Source organism: Lissotriton helveticus, chromosome 2_1, assembly GCF_964261635.1.
Source record: "Lissotriton helveticus chromosome 2_1, aLisHel1.1, whole genome shotgun sequence".
In the NCBI taxonomy this organism is placed as follows: Eukaryota; Metazoa; Chordata; class Amphibia; order Caudata; family Salamandridae; genus Lissotriton; species Lissotriton helveticus.
The window spans coordinates 869713731-869728716 of NC_136059.1; the positions used below are offsets into that span (position 1 = coordinate 869713731).

Consider the following 14986-nt stretch of genomic DNA (forward strand, 5'->3'; position numbering starts at 1 on the left):
AGAGAAGAGGTGGGGCGAGAAGATGGAGGACTGGGGGGGAGGACTACTCTGTGGCCCTTACGGGACAATTTGTGTCAGCCATTACGGCATGCTCGGCGCCCATACAAATGGTTCACATGGTCAGTTCACATTGCCTGTACCTCCTCTGAGGTGGTCTCCCTCCGGTCAAGAGGCTGAGAATTGAGATAGCTTTGCAGTGGTGCCCATATGTTCTGCTGACGCGACTGTGCGGGCATTAGTTCCCAGTAATCGGATAACTGGTTTTGGCAGAACGCTGCATCCCTGAGCCATGCAATCATTATCGGGCTGCGCCTATGGCCCCAACAAATTGCTACCCTCCGCTTTGCCAAAAATAGTAGCATAGTCACCAATTTCCTGTGCTCCAGACACACTGCGCACATACCCTAGAAGGGGAGCGCTCCAGTCCGCAATCAGTCATCGATTCCAACACATCAAAAATGCATTCCCAATATCTTGCCACCTCCGGGCACTCCCAGGCCGGGTGCAGACACGAGGCCTACGGTGCTCAGCAGTGCACACATTGCGCATCCTCACTTAATCTAGCTCTATTCAGCCACACATGGGTCCTGTACAGCCTATGAATAAACTTGAAATGGATACGTCGCAATCTATAATAAGGTGACATCTCCTTGATCTGCATGCAGCAATAAGCCCACGTGCCCTCCTCCAAGGGACCTCCCAGGATCTTCTCCCATTAGCGCTGCGCAGGGGGGGAAACATATTGGCGACGCGCGCTGCATTCCAGAATACGAGCGGGTAGTAAGTTTCCATGGCGAAGGATTCACCAGAAAATCCTCCAGCACCTGGAACGTTGGTGGCGCCACTGGGAAGGAGACAAAAAGTGCACGCAGTACTACTCTTAGCTGATAGTATGTCAGCCTGTCCAGCATCCTGGAGTAGTCGTCCCCAAGCACATTGTCCATGGAGACGAACACACCATCAGGGAACGCCCGCCCCATCGTGTGGAGCTGGAGCTTCCGCAGTCTTTGGCACACACCTGTCTCCGCAGTAAAGGGCAACTCTGGGTGTCCGTTGAGTGGTATCAAGGGGGCAAATAATGTCTCTAAACACGCTCCGCGTCCAAGCTCCTGCCACGCCCACACTGTGCAGCCTAACGTATTAAACTCAGCTAAGGACTGTTTTGGGGTCCAAAAAGCACCATGTGTAATGGTATCGGGTCCACCTGATCACTCTCAGGGGCGGTGTGTGCCATGAAAAGGGTCAGGTATACCCAGCGGTATCCAAATTGAGCCTGAGCGCAGTTGTAATACAATTCGATATCTGGGACACCCATGCCTCCCTGTTCAAACGTCAGCGTAAGAATCTCTCACGCAACAAGGGGCTGTCTACCCGCCCATGCCAGAGATATCGAATTCGAGCGTAACCGCGGTTTAAATTGATTGGATGTTTTCCATTAAAAATATGTAAATCATAACCTTTATTTCCAACGCACTTTGTGGTAGTGAAGGAAACAACACCAATGTTGTATACTAATAGGAGGAGATTAAATATTACACTATAATAGTTGTTGTGTTTGATTTTAGGCTAACAACCTCTTATTTAAAGACTTGACCTGTTTTCCTGGCTCTTGAGGTTCCCATGACTCCTCATATTGATCTTTAATGGAAAAGGGTTGGTATCAACATGAATAAGGTGGCCATAAAAGAAATGGGTTTATTTAGAGGTAAATTCTAGAGTTCATCTAAAGTTGATTGCGGCTATAATACAGGTGAGTCCATCTATGACCATATGTAGTTTTCTTCCAATGTAGGGTTAGGAAGGAAAGGAGGGCCACCAAAGCTGGATTTCGGATGAGTAGGTGCCTCTCCTGTGATGCGGTAATCCTTGACAAAGAAGTGAATACCAGAGTAGACATGCTGTTTGGTGATGTGGTATTTACACTCTTCCATAAATACCTTATTTTTCCCTGGCTAAAACAGTGTTCAGAATCACCTATTCCAAGAGGGACAATTTTATACTATGACGAGACCAACAAATGTAAATAGAGTTTGACACTGAATAGGTTTGTAGAAGGCATCTTTTTTGTGAAGCTATGTGAGCCTACCCACCAATCAAGCGCAATGAAAACGTAGAAGCAGCTGAAAACACCACTGCAGTTTGCTCACAAGTCAGACAATAAGTAGGGCATTTGGTGTTCATGTTAACAGAAAGGTCGAAAACCTGCCCAAATAAGCAGGGTGTCTTAAGACCTCGCTTCCTTCAGCCTCTACAGGGCATGATATGAAAGCAAACATCAAACTGCAAACAAATCTAAACCGAATTAAAAACGAAGAGCTTGCGGTGACGCTACAATCTAGTTTCAATGCACACATTCACTTAATACATACCAAAGGCTCCCCCGATCTCCGCTCCACTGGTTGGAATGTTGACATTTACGATACCACAGTCGGAGCCTTTGGGCCTAAGAAGGAAGTGTAATCAGAAGTCATTGCTAGCCACTTTTTCTTCAGTGATTTTCCTTTTTTTTTTTATTAGTTGGAGGTAAACGTGAAAACATCGATTTTTAATTTGCATGCAGTTCAATTACAATAAATTATAAAAGTGAATTTGAACAATACCCGAGCCAGCGGAAAATTCTGCCCAGATCCTTGGTGAAGATGCTGCTGGACAGTCCTTGTTTCACCTCGTTGTTCCAAGCATAGACCTCCTCTTCAGACTACAGAGAGACCAACAGCACCACATATATTTCAGTTTTAATTTCCATTGTAGACATTTTACACTTTTAGAACTTCCAATGTATTAAATACATTGTTGAATTATTATGATTCAGTGTCTCAGCCTGCATGCACAGAGCCAGACTCAATTTACAAATGTGTAACATGTTTTTATTTAATTCTTTTTCTTCCCCATTATGTACTTAAGGCTTATGCGTTTGTGTTGTACAACATTTAGATAGGATGTAGTGGCCAATAATAAGAATTACCTTCACAAGTGCTCTCTAAAAGGAAAAGGAACTCTCTCAATATGCAGAGCATGTAAATACTTCCATTTCAGTGTAAGGGACAAACTAGGTGCCATATTTGTCAACAGAGCAGCACCACGAGTATCCGCTCTCAGCTTTGTATGAATGTGTTATTCCAGAACGTTAGTTACTTGTTTGACATTTACAGATGAGAAACAGGAGAAGAAGGGTGGATCTGAGGTGGGTATCAAGAATGTATCCACTGACATCGACTGAGCACTAGAGACAGGTCTACAGGTTATAAGGTTGCGATATAGATATTGGAAATCAAATGGTAGAGATCTTTGGCTGAGGTGCATGTAAGATCAGGTTGTTTTGCAAAACGGTGAGGAATGCACAAAGAAGCTCTAGATAAAAAAATGATTGGTCTTCGACAGTCATGCACCCTTTAAAAATCTGATATCCTAAACGTACCAAGGCAGCAGAGGTACACAGCTCACGCTCAAGAAAGATGGACTACAGTGGAATGGCCCCAGGCTTTGAACCAGTGCCTGCCTGTTTAATAAATGGCCTGTCCTGGACTGTCCAAGCACATGGTTTGGCCTCTGCTCTTCAGTTTGATCATTAATTTGCGCCTGAAAAACATGGATGAGTGTAAAGAAGTATGGGGCATGCCTTAAAAACTGGTCAGGCATCTAAGGTGGATGGAATGTGGCAGGGAAGCTCAGAAGATTGGGTAACGCTACCTCTCCTGCTTAAACTCAATACACCTGTCCAATCAAACCTTTTACAATAGGAATATCAGACCTCTCATGAGAGCAATGGAATGAGGTTAGAAGATCCTGGTTGTAAAAAAAGAGCTCATAGAGCAGTGGTACACCATGTATAGCTTGTAGCAACATATTGCTCATAAGACCCTGAAATGTTGCTCTCTTTATCATCTGCACCTCTATTTTTTTTTGCCACGGTTGCACTGGACAATAATTTTTCTCTGAAAGGAAGCGTGAGAATAAGTTTGATTGGTTTTCTTCAATGGCGCTATTTTCCCAACACTTGTTCCTCGGTTCTGAAGAATTTTAATGGCGAGTTCATTCTTAGAAAAGAAGCCCCTCTCCTGCTAACCCTTCTCCTCTGCTTGCAGATCAAGCAGAGTAATCCATGATCCAAATAAGACCCCATCACCACCTCAAAAACACGGACCACCAAGAGAATGTATACTGTTGGCATTGTGAATGATTACAAAATGAATTTAAGAATTAAGAAGAAAAAATACAAAGTGATTGCTTCAGCATTATGCAAACTTGTATGCAGCCGGCTATGAGAGAAAACATGAAGCTGTAGCTGGATAAATTGAACATTCTAATACCCACTGCCTATTTTTCTTTTGAACCTTGTAATAATGGCTTCTGCTATGGACGGAGCTAGAACCATATCACTTCTATAAAATGGTCCACCTCGATTGTCACAAAGCAGTTCCTGCCACTGTGTGCAGTGGCTGTTTGTCGGGCCTGAGAAAGATAATGGCAAATAACAACATACCAAAAATTAGCCTGTGAAAGTGAGGTTCACCCTGCCGGTTGGATTTAGATAAGTTGTTGAACTGCTGAGCTCTGCATTTTGTCCATAAATTCTAAATCAATATTAAGCATCTTACAGTTCTGCACCCCTTACTGCTTCGATACGGGGTGCGTAAAAAAATTAAAAATCTAATTCTGGATCATGGAATAGTGGCACCTGCCTGTGGACTTCCCCCGTTAGGGATATTATGGAATTTGCAAAGTCTGCACATTGAGGAAATTGTGGAACCTTGCATAGAAATGTATGGAAAAGATGTATTTTGGAAACTTGCAAAGCGTAATACCTAGGTCATTATGGAAAATAGAAAAGTTTGCTAATATGGAGATTTAAAGAGGCAATAACATTAACAAGATTTCAAAATGTTACTTTCCTTGCGTGTTACGCACCATCTCCTACGAAACCCCCAAATGCACAACCGGTCTATACACTAAACAAATTCCTGCTCCTTTATGGGTGCTAATGTGGTACATTATGTTCATTAGCGTACTAGTGCATGTTTAATTTATTTTACCAACACATCTGTGCTCACAAGTTTCTTTGTGGTTCGGACGTTGGTCACCATTTCGAATGACACGTAAATGTTGCTTACGAAATGTTGGAGACCTCTGCCTCAGAGATTACTCGGTCACCCCCTTTCCTCCCAGGGGATTTTGACCTTGGCAGGATAATCTAGGACAGCCACTTGGGATCACCAGCAATGCCAAATGAAAGGCAGCAGCGAGAATGCACGGGGGTGGCAGAATAAGAATGCAATATCATTTGAAAGCAGGTGGAAACACCACCTCCATGCTGAGCACTACAGTGTATACAGTGTGTAGTGTTTCAAACAATATCTTGAGTTAGAGGCCACATCGTTGGTGCAGAGCCACTCAAATGTGGAGGCGTGTGTGGATTGGATGCGGTGACTGGCTGTCGCGGTCCCAGTAGTCAGCTAGTTCCACCAAATTACAAACTAAGAACAAGCATTTACAATGCAACAGTCTCGCCTTTGCAAAAGTTAGAGCTATTGGCATTGTAAATGACAACATTTTTATTTATGTGTTGGTTTTGAAAACAGATCAATAAATGGAATTGTCATTTACAATGGCAATAGCTTAATCTCTTGCAAATGCGAGACGTATTGCATTTGCAATGTAATAGGTCGGGTATTTACACGAGTTTGAGCTATTGACATTGAAAATAACACATTTTATTTATGTTTCAAAAACCAAAACATAAATAAAATGTCTCTCACACTGCTGTCTCTCACACTGCAGGTGTGGGTTGTGGGTTTCCAGCTCATATCTGGAGGGTGGGAGCTGCTGTGTTTCAGTTTTTTTTTTTTAACATACTCCCCAGGGCATTAGTGGTAGCTTCAAAAGCTTTTGTTTTGGGGGGAGGGATGTTGGGGGTCAGATCTCAGCCCAAAGCCCCGACCACTCTTCATGACCTTGTGCCCTCATGCCTCGTAAGCGCAACTGGCTTATGATTTTGTCCCTGGCACAGTATACTATATACCAAAACATTTCATAACATATAGATTAACATAGCAAATAATGGCATAGACTATACCAGATGACAGCATGATATACACCATAACAAACAGCGTAGCGCAGAACAACCCAACACAGGGCAGCTAAGCATAGCACACACTAATATATAACAAACATATGATCGCATATAGTATCCAATAGCAAAGCAAAACATAGAACATAGAGCACAGAACGATGTGCACCATGGCATACAGCGCAGCGCGTGACAACACATAACATACACATGGCAGGATATAATAAAGCATATCATCACATACCAAAGTATAACTCAACACCCACTTCACTTGGTGTAGTGCTTTATGAAGAGAAGCGGTACTGGTTAAACTGGAGACTGCCAGACCATAAGAACGGGGTGCAAAACACAGACCCACAACTTAACTGAACTGTGGTGTGAGGCAAACCGTCCCATGTGCATGTCACCTCATCTGGGCACCGGGCTGCATGTGCCTCGACTCCCCATCTGCTAAGCGCTATACGTGCCTGAATCCGCAATAGCTCAAAGTGTGTACACAAGAAGACACATTCATCCATTTACTGTACCTTGGCAGAGCGCAACAACCCCACATGGCCTGTGCAAGCAGCAGGGCAGAGCACCATGCTTTCTTGAGGGCTCTATGCGACATGCCTATGCATAACTGAGCACGCTCCCACACTGTACCCACGGGGTGGGTTAGGTTGCGTTTCGGCTTGGGGCTGGCAGTAGAGAGTGGCGGTCGTCAGTGCGCGGGAGGAGCTTGGGGGAGTGCTTGCAGGAGAGACCTTTCATGAGTGGGGTGGACGCATGCAGGGGGCCTTTCATCCTTCTGAGGCCGTTTGGGTTGGAGTGCAGTTGGGCGGGCGAAAGGGGGAAGGGCGCTATCTGGAGGGGGAAGCAGTGGAGGGTGCGTTGTTGGTGCTTGTTGCAGCAAAGTGTTTCAGATTGGGAATCAAAGGTGGGAGGAGCCGGGTGCACTAATGCTCCATGAGTACAGTAGTGAACGACTAAGAAAAAGGCCGCAAGGGGTCTAAGTACAAAGGGTATGCAGCGTTTAGAACGCAAGCATTACCACGGAATACCTTTACAACGCGGGCGTAACAACGAAAGTTGTTACCACGCATTGCACTGGGGGGCGCTCAAGGATAGTAAATGATTTAATTTACTATCCCAACACCTTCCCTACTATCCACGGGGACTGGTGTTGGAATAGTAAATTAAATTAATAAATTTTGCGCCCCCCAGCGCAATGCGTGGTAACAACTTTCGTTGTTACGAACGCGTTGTAAAGGTTCGCGTTGTCAATGTATGCGTTCTAACGTCATACATCCAGTACAAAGTGGAGAGGGAGCGATTAGCCGACCTGGGACCGGCTGTCATACTACAGCTGTTCCTTTTGGACCATCGGTACTTCATATGAACAATTTGGGCTTCGGAAAACGCAACTGAACGTACTACTTGGACAGTTCCACATTGGAATATACTGCTTCATTATTCCCATATTGCCTTGAAAAAGTCGGAGTACAGACGAAACACGTGTTGGCTAAATCGTGTGCTGGGAATCTTTAAGAAATTAATAAAAGGACAAGTAATTATCAACTTAAGAAGTTTTTGGACTACTTTAATGCTCGTACATATAATTTGTCTGATTAGATTATCCACACATGCTTAGGAATATATTGGATTTTAGACTGTGTTTAGTATATGTCCAACATTGTTTTTGGATTGGTATATATAGTAATGGGTGTGCTGTATTGACATGCATGTTCTCATAACGTGCTGATAGCACCTCTAGGTAGTAGGTGTTTGAAGCTGCTTCAGCACCCCGCTGTAACTATAGCAACAAAATTATTCACGCTCATTTTTGTCAGTCATAGACATGTTGTCCTTATTGATGTGCGGTTCTCTCCCTTACAGAGAACACTACTACCTATCAGTTCTTTTCTCGTCCTTGAGTCTAATGTTGCCCCCAGAAGCACCTTCACCCTCTCCGGGAGTGGAGATGACTTTTTGTGGTCTATGTCAAAACCGAGATTTTGAAGGGTGCTATTAACCGTTTGCATGTTCCTGTGGCAATTTTGTTTTGAGTTTGTCTTCACCAACCAGTCGTCCGGACATGGATATACACGTTTACCCGGTCTTCAGGCGTGCTTCCAGTCATTTTGTGAACACCCTTGGTGGGGATTTTATCGCAAAGGGTAGCACTCTGAATTGGTAATGTGCTCAATCCACAAGGAATCTGATGTATTTCTTGTGTTGCTGGTTCATTGGTATGTGAAAGTAGGCATATTTTAGGTTTAATGTGGACATACTGTCTCCCCTTCTTAGGAACAGGAACACTTCTTGTAACATTGTCATTCTGAAGTGTTGCGTTTGTATGAACTTCTTTTTATACACGATGTCTAGGACTGGTCTCATTGTTAAGTCTTGTTTTGGTGCTAAGAAGTATGCTGAGTAAATGCCACCACCTGTTTCCCTCTGAGTGACTTTATCTACGGCTCGCTTTTTGATGAGTTTCTTGACTACATCTCACAACTGTGTGACTTTTTGTCCCCTTAATATTCTTGTCTTGGGGGGGGGGGGGGGGGGCGGGACATAATGCGGTTGTCTGGTGAATTATATACAGTAGCAGTGCCTTATGATGTTTAAGATCCAGTTGTCTAGTGTGACTGACTTCCATTTCTTGAGGAATCCTCCAATTCTTCACCTCCACTGGTGTTATGTAGCGGGTTGTTGGTTGTATGAGTCACTTGCTAGCTCCTCCCCTCATGCATTGCCCCTTGCCTCTGGGCTTTCAGCAAAAGCACAGACTCATTGGATTTTGCCACGGATGCTGAGCAGGTTGATGTGGTACCTGTTGGTTGAAGCCCTACTGCTGGTGTTGCTGGCTTGTTGAGAAATTTGCTCTGCCTGCTGGTCTTCTGTTGGGGACACCCCCTCCTGAAGATCCTTGTGAACTATAAGCACCCATGGCATTAGCAGTTTTGTTGTCCTTCTTGATTTGGAGTGCTTTGTCCACAGCAGTCCCAAAGAGAGCCTCCCCTGTAAATGGCATGTTTATGAAGGAAGAGTGCACATTATTACATTGTATTTACAGCTGTATGTTGCTTTGAACAAACATTAAATAAAGTTTTGTTTTTTTAAATGAAGGAAGAGTGCAGTTCCGCCGAGAAGACAGAGATCCTGAGCCATGCGTCTCTCTTTATGTGGTGCCTGTGCACATCAGATGGCGGTGTCCACTGGATCCAGTGCAGATTTGAGGCAGAAGTTGGCGATGTTCTTGCCCTCCTGGATGACTATTTTCAATCTATTTTGGAACTCCTCTAGGAGGTGATGCTTCAGTCCCTCACTTTCTTCCCATTGCTGGTGGCTTTCTCAGGAAAACGCTGGATTGTGCAATTCGTCATTGCATCACCGCCTCCCTTTCCATCTTCCTACCCACCAGGTCCGTCACCAGGTCCATCCTATTGCTTTCCTTCTCTGGAGGTGGTCCGGATGATGTAGGGGCATTGTTCCTTTTTCTGGCTGTGGCCACTATGATAGAGCTGGTACGTTCCCCTTTATGTACTAAGGTTCTAGAGTGCAAAGATTGCACTTTTCACACACTCGAGGAATAATCACCCTGGCTGTGGTAGGTTCCTTGAAGGCTTCTGTCCTGCTGGGAAACATGATCAGGAATAAGTTCGCCCCCTGAGATGGCATCAGTGTTTCGAGGAGGAAGCATGATACCTCCCTTACTTCTTCTAGCTGGACTCCATGTGTGTCTGCCGCCCTCTTGATTGGTCCATTGTACATGGACAGGTAGTCCGGGCGAGGGTCTCGAAGAGTACTTGTCGACTCTTTCCTTGGGGTATTTGGCATGGAGACCCTGCCACTCGTCGAACCGGCCTTGCTTCTCTGTCGCAATGGACTCTTTCTCCTCGTAATCAAAGACGTCCTCACTCTCTTCCTTGTATGGTTTCATGTGTTCAAAACGCCTCAATGTCTGGCAACTCTTCTTCCGCTTCAGGAGCGCTGCCATTTCAGCCTTGAGTCTTTTCCATTCCTTTTCCTTTTAATATCGAGCGAGCATTCGTTGTTTGTTGTCGAGGAGGGCTTCCTCTTCGAAGCAATCTTCTCACTGTCCTTTGCCTCCTTGGCCCTTTCCTTCGGCACCTCCTTTGCGCCAGTTGGCGTCGAGGCTTGTTTTGAAGGCTTGCTGCCATCACTGTCTCTTTGTGTCTGTGCAGAGCGTTGGTCGTCAAGTGTTTCTAAGTAGACGCGGCCTTCGGCATTTTGGGGGCTTTTGGTATCTTTCTCTTTTCGGCAACCCTCACCACTTCCCATGCGGCTCCTGCTCTTGCAACGTTGACAACGCTCCCTTCGGCATTCAACTCCCCTCTCAGCGCAGGCTTAGCTTCTTCGGTGTTTTCCTCATTGCCGCTGGAGAGACAAAGGTTCTTCAGGGATTCTTGTGGTTTCTGGGTGTTAGAGAATCTTCTATAGAAATTCAGCACAGGTCTCACAGTCTTTCGCTTTGTGATCTGTAAGAAACACACGTTACAGACCTCGTGCGGATCCCTCTGCACTAACTTGTGGTTGCAGTTTGGACAGAATTTATAAGGGGTGTCCTCCATATCCCTTATTGGTCTCTCCCCTCTGGATTCTCCGGCAACTTTTCCTCCAGCACTGGGGTCACCTCCACGAGGGAGCTCTCCTCCTGGGCTTCGATACTCCTCTTGTCCTCTTAGGATTTTCTGTGCTTTTTTCTTTCTCTTCTCTGCAGATCCTAGAAGATTCTTCGGAGCTCCTCCGGTGTGCTTCTGGACCCAAGGTCGAAAAAAAAAATCTGAAGATGGCTGCAACGTACAGGAACTTCCAGTGTGCCGACTGATATCATACAAGGCATAGACTTGCCAAGTGGTGGAGATATATCTCTGGACCAACCACTAGATGGCGGAATAGATGCATGTGCATACAGAAAAGGATTTATGCTGCAAAAAATGTATTTTACAAATCTTCAAACAGCTGGAAAATAGACACTGTGACCCTTACACCTCCATCGTTAGCTATGCAACTGACCGATAAAATTAAAGGTCTAGGTATGTGCATCTGTTTGACGTGCATTACAATTAACTAACAGATTGTTAGAACAATAAAATTAAACTAAATGTAGATTAAAATAATTTTTGCTACCTTCTAACAAATATACGATCAACATCTAATTTGTGTATGTAATATAGTATGAAAATATCAATGGATTAACAAAAGTTGAATTACCTACAGTGCTTTAGCCATGTTTTACATATTCGATGGTTTGCCTAAAGATCAGCTGCAGCATTGTGCAAGAGACATGGAGACTACTAGCGCTGAGAGAACCAGTACATTTAATGAAATGGGAGTCCACGTAAATTGCACAGGGCCAACAGGTCACATCTGTGAGTGGATATTCTTTACAGCAAACTCGTCTTTTGAGCTTTAGCACGAGCCCCATACACTAGGAGTCAAAACCCCAACTGATAAGTTGTGCAAATGTGGGCTCCGGCTGGGGGGATTTTGTTTGATTCTTGGTAGGAGTAACTGGTCACAGTCAGATCCACACACATTTTTAATACATCTAGCATTAAATAAGGTCTTCATAGGTTGATATTGGACATTCAAAGTTAGGAGGTATAGCAGATAACATTTTACAATATGCATGGGGCAGCATTAGTAACGATGGGGTTTCTAATCAGGAATCTAGAAGGCGAGTAATATCATCCCCTAAATGCACTCCCAGAAAAGTCTATCTATTAAGGCATCTGGTTGTTTACTGGAGGTCTGACAAAGAAATCTAAAATAACACTGCTAAGGGGTGACAGCTTGCAAATGAATTACGCTTGTAACACCATCAAGTGATGCATAAGAAGAGGGCAATTTCGGTCATTAGAGATTCTCCATTTACCCTCCTTGTGGAGAGTTTCACCTCCAGTTGAGGATTGGGCTAGGCTACCAGGGGTGAGCCATAGATTTAGTACAAAAAACATTTGATTTATTAGTTGGGTCAGTTTGTTTGTAGCTTGTGGGAGCTCAGTCATAGCTAATATCAAGACTATTGCCTCTTCCAAAGTTTAACAATGAGACTTCTTACAATTATGAAGGGCTTGACTAGTGCCTGCTATACTAATGCAGAATTATATCACTGTAAATAGGAAAAGATTTTCGGATGAATTACACATTTATTGCCGAATTCTCCAAGCATGAATGCTTGAGTCAATCCACTTTGAGGCAACGCAGTAACCTACAGCTTGGCCAGGGATCTATACAAAGGCAAATTAACACACTGAGCCACCTTCGATCACAATCTGTATAATTTAATGCAATGACTAAACTATTCTGTTTGCTGATACTTGGGCAAAGTTGCTCTGGGACAAATGTCTGATGTTACAATTGTATATTTTTCTATTTACCCAAGTGAAAGAGATATACACACCCACTTCATTACACAAATTTACCTTAAATTTCATAACGTAAAGAATGGGAGCAAACGTCTCAGTATGCACTATGGGTGAATCGTGGGGCAGCCCAGTCACAATTGTTGGCTCCACGTAGTTTCCTGGACGGTCTACAACCTGCAAGAGAATCAAAAGAGAGCAAGATTATTAGAGCCGCTACTATGAGTAAATTGTTTTAAACACAAATGAACATTGTTAGTGACTTTCGGCATGCTGGGTTCATGTTCTTAATCTCATCTGCCAAGTTATCATGACATTAGCCTCTGTGTACCTTCTTTCTGCCAAAGATTGCCTCTACCTGGAGTTCATAAAGTGCAACTGTAAAAGCTAGCCTGTCTAGATAGGATTCATGGATGAATTATCTCTGTCATCTGTTGCACCCAGTATCACCCAGCCCAGTGCTGCTAGAAGTGACTGTGCTAATACGGACGGTGAACACTTCCTACTTGTGAGTACTTGAAGTTACTATGAAATGTAATAAACAGAATTAACTTGGGAGAAGTGGTGCAGATCTGCAGACTGGGCGCTGCTGCCACCTGGTTACCATCCAGCACATCATCCTCTCTATTCTTACACACAAACCCTCATACAGAGGAGCGAAATCAGGAGTTATATCCATATACAATGGTCTTACTGTAATGCGGAGGGTCTGATTTAGAGAATTCTTCTTGCAAAAGATTAATAACATACTGAAATGAGGATTCCTCGTATCTTTCTGCATGTATAGCTGTGGAGTTACTACAAACATTTTGCTTGTGGTGACCCAGAAGTTTATCATGCTGTAACGTGGCAATGCTGCATTGTAATGTGGTACCAACCCTTAACTCCGAATCAGGGAATGATTGAAATGAAGGTCCTTCTGTTACCGTGCAAGTGCAATCCACTGCGTATTCCAATCTATTGTAACGGCTGTATAAACTCTTTCACAGTATGGTCTTGTCATGTGCGAATTTCACATTTACATGCTATGTAACTTAATGTGTCATAAATCTCCCCATCCACCATCATGAATTCAACATAAATTGGTAATATACATGCATTGTCTTCTTCTCCACTGAGGAAAGAGTGAGAAAGAGAGGGAGTGTGCTCGAAAGAAAAGAGAAATAAGTGTGCATGTGTATAAAAAAACATAAGTGAGAACTCTCCACGTTCCATAAGTATGCAGATCTCAAACTGGAATAGTGTCAGGGTAAGGCAGAAGTCTTGTTTCTTAGGCCTTTTCTTAATACCTCCGCTTTGTGCACTTTAATAACAAAGCACATTTATTTAGGTTAGCCACCATTCATCTTCTCAACCAACATGCTGTCAATGGCGTACAATACAGGCATGAAGTTTAAAATGTGAGCTCGCATCAGAATAAAAGTGACCCTCATTATCAAACCAGTTACCTAAAAAAGTGGCCTACATTTGCAAATCAGGCCACTTTTGAACTTGTAAAGTCACACTGTTTATGCAATTTGCAAATTACGAGACAATTGATGAATGTGTGTTTGCTGCAGGCATTGCTTGTGGAAATATATGGCAAATCAACAGTAACAAGCACAGAACATGCCAATATGTCTGGCTTTAAAGAAACGTTGTATGGTAATGTGAAGGATTACAAGTAGATTGCATGGCAATGAACATACATTTGTGTGGAAGCAAACAACTGTATGAGAATATTGGTGTAGGTTAAAAAGTCAGGGGACCGTTGCACTTTTAAACAGACTTAAAAATCCATGTAGGTTAATTACTGCCCTCCCCCCCATCTGTGCTGCTGCCAGAGAAAACACCATAAATTATCTAGTTACCCAAGACACTTTAGTAGCATTACAATGTCATGTATGTTCCCCTGGAAATTCAAGCTAATTCAGCTGTGAACAAAATGACCCCAACTGTGCGGCTTGCAAGCACACAACTTCTGCCCAATCAAAACATACACTTGTGGCTCCCAATATATGGGCGAAGCAAAAGCCCCTCTCCTGGTGATTCTCATATAAATGTGTGGTGACAGCTGCGCTGTCAAGGCAGACGGCAAAAACCAGCCCACCTAGCCATGACACAGGCCAACAAACTGCTAAAACAAACCAGCATTAGAAATGCAATCGGGCTCGGATTTATTTGAGTTTGAGCTAATGGCATTGTAAATGCCAATGTCTTTTTGCCATGTGTTATGGAGTGTGTGCATGTGGTGTGTAGTGGAAGTATGTTGGTTGAATTGTAATTTTACCAATGGTGGCATGCTGTGCTTTATATGAATATGTTTAAAAGTAAAGTGTACCATACTGCGATTGCTTGGTGGAAAAGTGCACTGCCGGCTGGAGGTGTGTGTGCCTGGTGGAAGGGTGCACTGACGGCTGGTGGGTGTGTGCTTGGTAAAAGCGTGCACAGATGGATGATGGCTGTTGGTGTTTGTGCATGGTGAAAGCATTCATTGACGGCTGGGGGTGTGTTGTTGTGTGTGTTGTTTTCTGTGTGCTGGTGAGTGTGTGCTGGTGAGTCTGTG

General features: G+C 43.8%; 1 protein-coding gene across 1 annotated transcript in view; it reads right to left on the minus strand.

Annotated features, from left to right (window-relative positions):
• The window catches only part of ALDH7A1 (aldehyde dehydrogenase 7 family member A1), a 274735-nt gene that overhangs the window by 51991 nt on the left and 207758 nt on the right, over nucleotides 1-14986 (minus strand). Inside the window, exons 14-16 of the mRNA XM_078675592.1 lie at nucleotides 12502-12618; nucleotides 2601-2698; nucleotides 2370-2443 (exon numbers count right to left, since the gene is read on the minus strand). Of these exons, the coding sequence (XP_078531718.1) occupies nucleotides 2370-2443; nucleotides 2601-2698; nucleotides 12502-12618 (289 nt within the window). The remainder of the gene's footprint in view (nucleotides 1-2369; nucleotides 2444-2600; nucleotides 2699-12501; nucleotides 12619-14986) is intronic.